Raw genomic sequence first — 11805 nt, 5'->3', positions numbered from 1 at the left:
CCAACTATCTAGTACACTTTTACACAGAAGAATCTCAATTCAGGAAAGAAAAACATATTGAATTGTATTTTTTGCTTCAATGGCAAAATTTCAAGCTTTCACCGCTCTTCCAACTTTCAATTTTGCTAAAGTTAGGGTTTTGAAGAAAAGGGGGGAGAAAATTAGAGAAAAGATCTGGAATTCATCCTTTTTTAACTAAGAATAATCAGTGAGAGAAGCTTCAGACCGATAGCGGTCAACGTTGGGAGAGAAAGGGAGTTCAGAGTTGCGATCGAGGGTTTCTAATTTGATCAAGTTTGATGGAGTTTATCTTCGTTGGGTTGAAGACTTTTTGCCTACGGTTCAAGACAACTCTACAAAGATCTAAAGCATGTTGGAAAACATTCCAACAAGTATCCAAGTGTAAAGACCGTGGCAACACCCCACGGCTCCAACCGTTGCACATCAGTGGCTATTGGCACCAGAAACTTGTCACGGACCTTGGTCAACTAGCCATGGTCCTTATCTGTTGATAAACAAGCAAGGGTTCTGGGCCGTGGGTAAAAATACCGAGCATCCGTGGGCAAAAGTTTATTTTCTTGTAGTGTGGGGAACAAATCGATGACGAATCAGAATATAATCTTAATGAGGAGGAGCATATGTTTGATGAAAATGGTATTGAGTCGGGTGAATTTTGTAGACAAGATGGTCTTGACAAGAATATGGAAGACAAAATGGGAGACGATGTTAGTATTCAATTGGAAACGATTTTCCAATAAGAAGAAGATGTTTATGACTTTTACAATTTGTACGGATGCGACGTTGGTTTCCGTATAAGGCAACACAAGTTCTACAAACTTCCTAATGGCAAGCTGATTCGAAGACAGTTCTGTTGTTCATTTGAAGGAAAACCAAGTAAAAAAAGAACTCCAATAAAAAAAATAGAGCAGTGTCAAGAACTGGTTGTCCAGCTATACTTGAGATTAAGATTGGAGAAAATGGAAAATATCACATAACACAATTCAATCCAGGTCACAATCACGACTTGGTCCCTCCAACTAGAGTTCATTTATTAAAATCACAAAGAGGTGTTAAGCTTACTCAATCTGCTTTGATGTCAAATATACACGCTGCAGGGATAAAGACAGGTGAAATTCATTCTTACTTTCGCAAGGAAGCTATAGAATCTCAAAACTTAAATTTTATTCGATTAGATGTCAAAAATTATGTAACAAAAGTGCATACTACATTCTTAAAGAAAGGAGATGCTAATTGTCTTCTCGATTTTTTTTGCAAGAAGAAACGAGAGAACAAATTATTTTTCTACTATACGCAACACAATGATGATAATCACCTTTGTGCGTGTTTCTGGGCTGATGCAAAATCAGGTCAGATTACCATTTTTTTTGGTGATGTTGTTTGTTTCGACACAACGTTTGGTACAAATAGTTATGATTTTGTTTTTGCGCCAATTGTTGGGGTTAATTCACATCATCAAACATATTTTTTTGGTGTTGCATTATTGTCAAATGAGAAAACAAGTAGCCTTGTGTGGTTGTTTGAGAGGTTCCTTGAAGCAATGGGTGGTAAAAAGCCAAAGGTAATCTTCACTAATCAAGCACAATCCATAATTAATGCGATCTATGCAGTATTTCTAGGAATTCATCATAGATTATGTTTATGGCACATCTGTCAGAATGCTAAAAAACACTTGCCTCATTTTTTCACCAACCAATCAAATTCCCAGATGATTTTAGAAACTGCATTTACAATCCTGAAACCGTAGAGGAGTTTGAGTCATGGTGGGACAAGTTGCTTACAGAGTATGATCTACATGAGAATAAATGGTTGCTATCTTTGTATATAATAAGTGACAAATGGGCACAAGTTTATGGTAGATAACATTTTTGTGCTGGAATGACAACTACCCAAATAAGTGAAAGTGTGAACCATTATTTGAAGAGATTTTTTATGAATGACTTAATATTATGGGAGATAGTAGATCAGTACGAGAAGGCAATAAAAAATCAAAATGACGATGAACTATATGAAGAAAATAGGACAATGCAAACAATACCTAATGTTCATTCTGGATAGGAAGTCAAACGTGAAGCTTCAAAAGTATATACCAAGAAAAATATTTGAAGAATTTCAACAGGAGTACCTAAAAATTGTTGATCTGAGGTTAGTTCTTGATGTAGCTGATGACACTAGTAAATCGTACACCATTTCCTCTTTTGTATGAGGTTGAGAACGGAAGGTTACTTATGTTCTTTCAGATAACACCATCATATGTAGTTGCAAAAAGTTTGAATTTGATAGGATATTATGTTCACATGCTCTTAAAGTGCTTCATGACGTGAACTTGAAAAGCTTACTGTCACAATACGGTTTGAAGAGGTGGTCAAAAGATGCTACAAAAGGGGAGGTGTTTGATGCTCATGGAGAATGTATCAACCCATTTTATGACTAGTAAGGTGGCAGGTGACCTGGCCCAAAGCAGAGTAAGGAAATAGGAGTGTGATGCAGGGAATCACATCTGCGGAACCCTAAAGTGACGTCAGCAGGTAATGACATCAGGAGGATGCCCAAGTGAGACCAGACGCGAGATAAGGAAAGAAAGAAGGGAAGCATGATAGTAAGGCCGTGGTAACCCTAAAGAGACAGGTGGGAAGATAGTGATCAGGGGATGAGATGGGGGATCAATGGATAGGAGGAGAGTGGAAGAGAGTATAAAAAGAACAATAGAGAAAAAAGAGAGGAGGAAAAAAGAAAAGAGAGAGGGAGATTAGTTAAATTTGTGGTTCACACATTTGGCGCCGTCTGTGGGGACGAGATAGTCCACGACCTAGTAAGAAAAAAAAAGGTGAGAGCATGGCTCCTACAGCTAAGAGGGGAAGAGGGAGAGGACGAGGAAGAGGAAGGGGAAGACCCAGAAGAGTGAGAGTTGAGGCCAGGGAGGAAGAATCGGTGAACATTGAGAATGAGGAGATGCCAGAAGAGGAGGTCGAAGATACGGAGGCGGACTCAACCAGGTTGCTCCAAGAGGAGATAGAGCTGCTCAGAGAAGAAAATGATGAGTTGAGGACAGAAAGGGAATCCACTCAAGGGGGAGCGGAAATAGCAGAACTTGTGGTTAGTGAGGTGGAGGGACAAGGCGTGGAGATCCCTCATGAGCCTGGAGCGAACAACACAAGAGGCATTACCATGGAAATGGTGCAAGCGATGATCGAAAGGGACAGAGAAGCTAACCGCACGGCGGAGAAAGAAAAACACAGTGTGGCAAAGAAAGTGGTGGCTAGCTTAAATCAGAACCCACTAGCTGACTCAGTCTGGAATTCAAAGGTACCCAAGAGGTTCACGCAACCTCAGTTCGAGAGGTATGATAGAAAGGGAGATTTGGTGGACCACCTACACCACTTCAGGAAGCAGATGCCACTATGGCAAGAGGGGAAGTACGACGGACTCCGCTATATGATGTTTCCTACCAGTTTGAAAAAGTGAGCTTCGGACTGGTACTATCGATTGGAGTCGCGGAGTATACGAAGGTTTGAGGAGCTGAAGCAGGCCTTCATAAATCACTTCATCCATCAGAAAAAGAGGGTAGTAGATGTCGCGGACCTCTTTAATGTTAAGCAGAAAACCACCGAGACACTTGGGGATTTTCTATGCAAATTTAAGGAAGAGACACTATAGGTGGAGAACCTGGATGAGCGCACTGCGGTCATAGCATTCCAGCATGGGTTGAAACAAGGAACCAGAGTCCATGAGTCAGTATCCAAGATTGAGGTGACTACCTTACACGCTTTGTATCTGAAGGTAGAGAGATATATTAGATATGAGGATATTCTACAGAGGAATAGTAAAGAACACAAGAAGCCTGAGAAGTTAGTACATGTCGTGGGAGTGGAGGACAGGAGAGACTGAGAAAGGACCGCGGCTTGAGATGGGGGAGCCTATAGGGGGAAAACACAGAAAGCAAAAAGAGGTAGGGAGCAAGCCAGAAGAGAATACAGGGAGAGGAAGCCTTACCACGAAACAGAGCTAACCACACTGAACAAGCCGCTGGAAGAAATATTGCCATTAATCAATGGGAAGCAGTATTATGAAGCACCGCGGAGTACACCCAGGGAAATAGAAGGAAAGCCATTTTGTGCATATCACCAGGTCCGGAATCATGCCACCAATGAGTGCTTTGCGTTGCAATGGTTAGTGGAGAGAATGATTGGGAGAGGAAAGTTGAAGTAGTTTATCAAGGATGTGCATCCGGTCGAAAGGGTTCCAGCCGCGGCCAGGATCCTGGGTACGATTAATGTTATTTTCAGTTGAGAAACACTGGGGAGGAATGCCCATAGAGACAAGGTGTGGAGGACATCCAGTCTGCAGCAGATAAATGAGGTGTTGAGTAGTCTGAGTACCAAGGGCCGGCAAAGGAAATGACCGAATAGAGTTCACTCCGAGGGATCTGGTGTCAGTGACCTCTCCTCACGAGGATGCACTGGTGATCACCATCGCGATGGGTAATTACATGGTAAAAAGGGTCCTGATAGACTGTGGAAGCTCAGTGGACCTGTTGTTCAAGGGCGTGATGGAAGAAATAGGCATTGAAAAAAGTAAGCAGATGAAGCCCTCCCAAACTAACTTGTTCGGCTTCAACGGCAGCAGGATGGAGCCGTTAGGGGAGTTGGTGCTACTGGTGATGGCAGGACCGGTGACAGTTTTTACCTGGTTTATGATAGTAGATACCAACTCACAATACAACGCAATCTTGGGCAGAAAATGGATTCACGAGATGAAGGCCATCCCATCCTCTTATTATCAAGTGATCCACTTCCAGACTAATGGAGGAACATATGAGATAAGGGGTGATCAGGTCGCGGCTTAGAACATACAACAAGTGACAGCGAGAGATTTGGTCCGCGCCCCAGAGAAAGAGGCGTCAGACAAGGATGACAACTCAGCATAGCAATTACAGACCATGGTCGACGGGAATGAGTCTCTCGTTGTGGCCAAGACAATGGATAAGATTGAGGTGGTGAATATAGGGGTCGCGGATGAGGAGAAGTTTGTAAATGTGGGGAAAAGTTTGTTAGAGGATTGGAAAGCGAAGTTGATTGCAGTCTGGATAGAGAATAGTGATGTGTTTGCATGGAAGATTGATGATTTAGCGGGGCTAGATCCAGAGTTTGCATGCCACATATTGCATATGAGGGAAGGGGCCAGACCAGTCCAGTAGAAAATGAGAAGTGTGAAATCGCAGTATGCACAAGGAATTTGGGATGAGGTAAAAAAGTTGAAGGATGCAGGGATCATCCGCGAATGCAAATTCACAGAATGGTTGTCAAACGTGGTAGCGGTCCCCAAAAAGAACGGGAAAGGAAGGATGTGCGTGGACTTCACAGACGTCAACAAGGAGTGCCCGAAGGACTACTACCCCATGCCGCAAATAGATGAGTTGGTGGACCGAACCGCGGAGTTCAAGATTTTTTCGTTCATGGACGCAACGATGGGTTACAATCAGGTGGTGATGTAAGAACCTGACCATGAGAATAGCGCGTTCATAGTGGAGGGGGGAATGTACTGTTATACTAGAATGCCTTTTGGGTTAAAGAATGCAGGGGCAACATTTCAGAGAGTGGGAGAGAAGATATTTGAAATCAAAATCAGAAAGGAATGGAAATCTACATAGATGACATGGTAGAGAAGAGTATGACCAAGGAGGAGCACCTAGTAAGGCTAAGGGAAACATTCTCGATACTGCAAAGACACAAACTGAGGCTGAACCCAGAAAAGTGTACGTTCGGAAAGTTCTTGGGATACATTATCACCTACCGCGGAATAGAAGCAAACCCGGACCAGATAAGGGCACTGTTGGAAATGTTGTCTTCACAAAATGTGAAAGAGGTGCAGAGATTGGCTGGGAGGGTCGCGGCGCTCAATAGGTTCATATCAAAGTCCTCGGATAAATGCCGACCTTTTTACCTACTCTTGAGGAGGACGACCGACTTTTAGTGGACTGCTGCATGCAAGAGGGCTTTCCAAGAGTTGAAAGAGTATTTAGGAAAGGCTCCGATCTTGTTGCACCCAGGGCAGGGGGAGAGGCTATATTTGTACCTGGGGGTATCAGAGTATGCATTTATCTTAGTGTTGATAAGGGTAGTGGACAAGGCAGAGAGGCCAGTGTACTTCCAGAGCAAGACTATGTTAGAATTCGAAACAAGATACAGTAGGATTGAGAAGTTTGCCTTGGCTTCGGTCTTTTCGGCGCTGAAACTGAAGCCGTATTTTGATGCTTACTCGGTGGTAGTGGTGACCAATTTGCCGCTGAAGTAGGCCCTGAAGGCCGAGAAATCAGGGAGGATGCTGAAATGGGCGGTGATACTGAGTTCGTATGATATTGAGTACCAAGCTAGGACCGCGGAAAAGGCACAAGCCATGGCTGAATTCTTGGCTGAGTTTTCGGCCGAGGATCCCACCTGGGGGGAGGAGATGATTATGGAACAGGAAGTGGACCAACACCACGACCCCCTAGATCCTTGGGACATGCAGAACGGATGGAGAGTCTTTGCATATGGGTCTACTACCGATACTGGGAATGGAATTGGGGTGGTGCTGGTCACACCTAAGAATACTAGCTTGGAATTATCAATGAAGCTGGGTTTTGCTGCGTCGAACAATGAGTCTGAGTATAAAGCGGTGATAGCAGGTTTGGACTTGGCATAGGATTTAGGGGTGAAAGAGCTGGTAGTATATTCAGATTCGAACTTGGTAGTATGTCAGGTCAACGGAGGGTTCACACCATGATGTCCAAGGATGGCAAAGTATTTGGAGGTACTGAGGAGGAGGGCAGACAAGTTTGAAAAGGTCAGATTTGCTCATCTAGGCAGGGGAGAGAATAGACATGTTGATGCATTAGCATATGTTGCTGCGGTACTTCCTGGAACCGAGGGTAGATCCATTAAAGTCAGGGTGCTGAGCAAACCGAGTACTGCAGAGGAAGAGGGGGTATGGCTAACTACTGAGCAAGAGCTAGAGTGGATGGTGCCCGTCAAAAGTTTTCTTTCGGGGATAGAGATAGAAGACAAGCAAGAAAAGAGAAGGATGGAACAGGTATCACAGAGGTACACATTACTAGACGAGGTTTTGTACTGGCGAAGTGTCAGTGGACCATTGCTGAAATGTCTGGGACCGCAGATGGCACAAGAGGTGTTAGGAGAAATTCATGAAAGGGATTGTGGGAGCCACTTGGCGGGGAGGGCTACTGCGCATCGGCTGCTAACACAGGGGTACTTTTAGTCTCACATGAAAAGGGATGCAACAGAACATGCCAAGAGGTGCAAGAAATGCCAGAGCTTTGCACCGCTGATACACGCACTAGCAGACTTACACTAGGTTTATAGTCCGTGGCCGTTTTCTATGTGGGCGTTGGACATTGTCAGACCCCTGCCCATGACGAGCAGCAAAAGAAGGTTCTTGCTAGCCGCGATAGATTATTTCACAAAGTGGGTTGAGGGCGTGGCTCTGCAACAGGTGAAGGAGGAATAGGTAAGGAAGTTCATAAGGGAGAATATCATATGCCGGTTCGGACTCCCACACACCATCATCGCAGATAATGGTACACAGTTTACAGGATGAATGGTGAAAACATTTCTCCAAGTGTTCGGAGTAAAGCAGGGGTTCTCGGCCCCCAACAATCCGGAGGGGAATGGGCAGGCAGAGTCCTCGAATAAGACTATAATGAATAACCTGAAGAAGAAGTTGGAGGGGGAGGAGCGCAAAGGATCCTGGACAGAGGAGTTACACAAGGTACTTTGGGCATACCACACGACTCTGCGGACTTCTACCGGGGAATCGCCGTTCGCTATGGCTTATGGAGTAGAGACGGTGATTCCTGTGGAAATGATGGTTGTGACAACTAGAACCAAGGTTGTTAAGGATGAGTTAATGAGACAATATTGGCTGGGGAGCTGAATCTTACAGAGGAAAGGAGGGACACCGTGCACCTCAGGTTAGAAGAGTATCACAGGAGGTTGCAAAGACAATATAACAAGCGGGTGAAGCTACGCACATTTAATGTGGGTGATCGTGTACTACGACGGGTGACCCCTGCCACCAAGAAGGAGACAGATGGAAAGTTGGGCCCCAACTGAGAAGGACCATACATCATGGTAGAGGCTGGAACGTCCGGGACCTACAGGTTGCAGACTCCCCTGGGAGAGACTGTTAAGCGACCATGGAATGTCCGGATGCTGAAAAAGTTCCATGAATGACTTTGTGTATAGTTTGTCAACCAAATGAAAGTTTATTTGCTGCATGATATGTGAACATCTAGCGTTGTAATGATATTTTGAGCCTTTCAGTATGTCAATGAAAATGATAGCAAATGTTCTCCATCTGATCTTTGTTTATATGTTTATATTTGGCGTAGGCCAGAGGCATCGGACGAGGAGGTCCGCGTGCAACTTGGGGGCTAAACTGATATGCCCTTGACATCGCCATAATCAACTTGGGGGCTAAACTGACCTGCCCCCAACATCTCCATATTCAACTTGGGGGCAAGTTGAGTTTCCCCCAACATCTCCATGGCGGCAGAGGAGGCGAGCCCTTCGCGGATAATGAGGCCCGAATTCAAGTTGGGGGACTAAACTAATCTACACTACACCAAAACAGGATATTAGTAACGCTCTAGTTTTTTTGCTTAGTAACGGTTTTAAAGTGTAACTAGGTTCCTAACGTTTTATAAGCGTTACAATTATATATAAAGTGTTACGTTAATTTTGCCAAATCTGAGAATTAATTTGTTACATTTTTAAATTGTTTGTTTGGACCAAAAAGCGTAAATAAATCGTGAATATTAAATATAATATTAAAATAATAGCTAAATTAAAATTTAAGATTTCTAAATAAGAATTTTTGGTGAGAGGGAAGAATTTTCGGTGAGAGGGAAAGACCAAAATTATCGCGTTCTTCTCTCCTATTTAAGATTACTAATGAACAACTTTATATTGTATGCTCTTTTCATCGCCTTTCTCATATTTTTCATCGTTCAACAAGTTTTGGGAGTCAGCACCGATCGCCGCTGCTGCCGCTATCAGGTAACGTACTTCCTTCGCCTTCTTCTTCTATGGTTTTCAATTTTTCATCATTTCATATCTCTTTTTCAATTTTTCACACTACTACTAGGTGATATCACAACTGAAATTAACTTGGGTGTTAGTTGGCTACAGTTATAACCAAAGGTGCGATTTTTATTACTTGTGTTATTCATTAAAAAATTTGATTTTTGTGGTTTGATTTTGCTCTTCTATATGTAATTAGTAATTACTTATTTTAGTTATGTTATGATTTATATTTTTCTTGGTTTGTGGATTGTTAGATTAATATTCATGCTAGCAAACACACACACGGTCTGTATAATGAATACCATTGGTGCCTATTAGACAGGGTACTTTATTAGGCCACCAATCCTATTGATGACAAATTTCTGAATAAAAGGGTATCATCTGTTAGTGTCCTCCCCTTCACTGGTTGAATGATTCTAACATTGGGTCAATATCTCAGCTCTGTCTTGAGTGATTAACAAGGTATGCTCGAACTGAGCTGACAGACTCCCATCTGATGTAACAACCGTCCAGTTATCATCCCATATAACAGGATTAAAGCTACCCATTGTCAGCATTGGTTTGTGGATTGTTAGATTGTTAGTAGTATCTAACTCCCTTTTTTTTTAGTTAGATAGCGTGGATAGGGTTTTCTAGAGTTCATGCTGGAATAGGTTGAAATATTTAAACAAAGAATAACCCATGTCTTGTTTCTGGTAACTGTGGGTTTTAATAGATAAAATCTGAACTGGCACACAAAGTATCTCTTTTTGAAGTTCAGACTCATATTTGAAGCAGCTTCAAAATTTTCAAACTTATATCGAAGTGATTTGACAGTTTGCATTCTATTGGCCGAGCCTTTGGAATAAAATCTACAATGAACTACATGAGTTTGTATATACGTGCAAACCGATAGCATATATTTATATTTTTTTAAGACTGAATTTCAGGCAATTATCTTGAGTAGAGTGTACGCATGTTGGGGGGAATGAGAAGTCTTTTATTTTGTCTTGCATTCTATGCTTATATGTTATAATGCCTTCAAAGTAAAGCGTTTGAAATCAGTCCACACTTAATCCTTCCAGTGCCAAGTAGGTCGTATCTAATTGTGTTTACCAATTGAAGTACATCTGATCATGTTTAGCAATTTAATGGTTAAAATGTAGGCACCGTTTAGCTTGTTTACCGAGATAGTTCAATATTTATAGAGCGTTATGCATCAAATTTTCATAAGCGGATAGTGCTAAAAGCCGGGCTAGTAGGAAATGACATTGACCCTATCACTTGTTCCTTGTGTTTACTTGATGTGCTACTTGAGAATGTCTTAACCGATTCAAAAGATTGGATGAATGAAAATGACAGACTTGGGAGTGTGTATAGGCGGGGGTTTTCGATTTTATTCTATTAAGCTAGTGGCAAAAGGCTAAAGCGTCGACCCGTGTCCTTGCCCATGTAACAAATGTCGAAATAGGAAAAGGTTTGCGTATGATATAGTTAGAAAACATTTGATTCATAACGGTATAGAATCAACATATCGTGTATGGGTTTTACATGGTGAGAACCCATATAAGGATCGAATGGTAAACCGAGTTGAAGAAGAAAATAGTGAGGAAGGACTAGGGATAAGGAATTTTGTTGATGTTGCTTATGACATGCATGAAGAATTAGTGGATGATTTGAGTGGAGGCGATGGAAGTCAAGCCGAAGATGTTGAACCACCTATTTTTCTAGAACCTGATTTGGGTAAGAGGTACAATGAATATAAGAAAAAAGCAGAAGAAAAATTATACCCCTCATGTGAGGCTCGTGTCACAACCCTTTCAGCAGCTGTGGACCTCCATAACTTGAAGAAGCAGTATAATTGGTCGTGCTGGTAGAGTGATTAAAGGCCAGGTAAGTTGTTTAACATTTATTCATGTATATGTTCATTGGTTCCCTTGTTTGATTGCCGAGCCTTAGTGTTTGGAAACCCCTTTTAGTCTTCAACAACACTTTTCATTCCCGCTTCAATTTGGATGGCATCCTTTTTTGCAAATTAAACTTCTATGGATGGGTATATCTGTCTTAGTTCACTTATTCACTTAAGCTGCAGACTAGCAGAGCTGTTGGCACTCTGCGGTCAATGTAGTCTGATGGGTCTCAACTCTCAAGTTCCATTCATTGGACAGTATGAAATAGTTGAAATGGTCAACTTAATTGAGTTCTCAGTTGTCTACTTAGGTGATCTATGGTTTCCAGGTTTTTTGGTCCCTTTTAGATTCGCTTGCCTTAAATATGATGTGCAGTCAGATTATGATCCTGGCTCTATATTTAGTGATTTTAAATCCTTTTATGGATTAATGCCCCTTAATCTATTTTAGGGCTATCAGTCTATCATTTGTAACAACTCTGATATTTCTCGTATTTCGGTTTTTTTCTAAATTTTGATGATTTTGAGATGTAGCTGTTCTCACATATATATGGTATTTGCTGAAGACAGCACTTACAAGAAGTATGAGGAGAATGTCTATATTAACAACCATACATGTGTATGGGGTTCTTGGTGGAAAGATCATTAGTGGGGTTACAAATGCTGCAAGCAAATAATCGAGAGCGACTCTTGCCTGGAGCAATTTGGAATTGAGGCGCGAAGCGACTCTGAGATCTTTGAAAGCTAACATTGCTCGTAAAGAGGCCACTCAAGGTGAGTCTACGCTCTATAAAAGATAGACATGCTTTTAAGTTG

The 11805-nt window shown here is 42.1% G+C and overlaps 2 protein-coding genes across 2 annotated transcripts; both read left to right on the top strand.

The window, feature by feature from the left end:
* Positions 1-6792: 6792 nt before the first annotated feature.
* On the top strand, positions 6793-7275 carry LOC147492184 (uncharacterized). The gene has a single exon (XM_086567435.1). It carries the CDS (start codon positions 6793-6795, stop codon positions 7273-7275), a length of 483 nt encoding a protein of 160 aa, XP_086423561.1.
* A 339-nt stretch (positions 7276-7614) lies between these two features.
* LOC147492183 (uncharacterized) lies at positions 7615-7950 on the top strand. Its single transcript, XM_086567434.1, has one exon. It carries the CDS (start codon positions 7615-7617, stop codon positions 7948-7950), a length of 336 nt encoding a protein of 111 aa, XP_086423560.1.
* The last annotated feature ends 3855 nt before the right edge of the window (positions 7951-11805 follow it).

The sequence above is a fragment of the Coptis chinensis genome, chromosome 6 (assembly GCF_015680905.1).
Source record: "Coptis chinensis isolate HL-2020 chromosome 6, ASM1568090v1, whole genome shotgun sequence".
In the NCBI taxonomy this organism is placed as follows: Eukaryota; Viridiplantae; Streptophyta; class Magnoliopsida; order Ranunculales; family Ranunculaceae; genus Coptis; species Coptis chinensis.
This window is presented reverse-complemented; position numbering and strand designations above follow the sequence as displayed.

Coding starts and splice junctions, on each gene's coding strand:
- LOC147492183 (XM_086567434.1), top strand. CDS start 7,615: ATGGTGAAAACATTTCTCCAAGTGTTCGGAGTAAAGCAGGGGTTCTCG.
- LOC147492184 (XM_086567435.1), top strand. CDS start 6,793: ATGGCAAAGTATTTGGAGGTACTGAGGAGGAGGGCAGACAAGTTTGAA.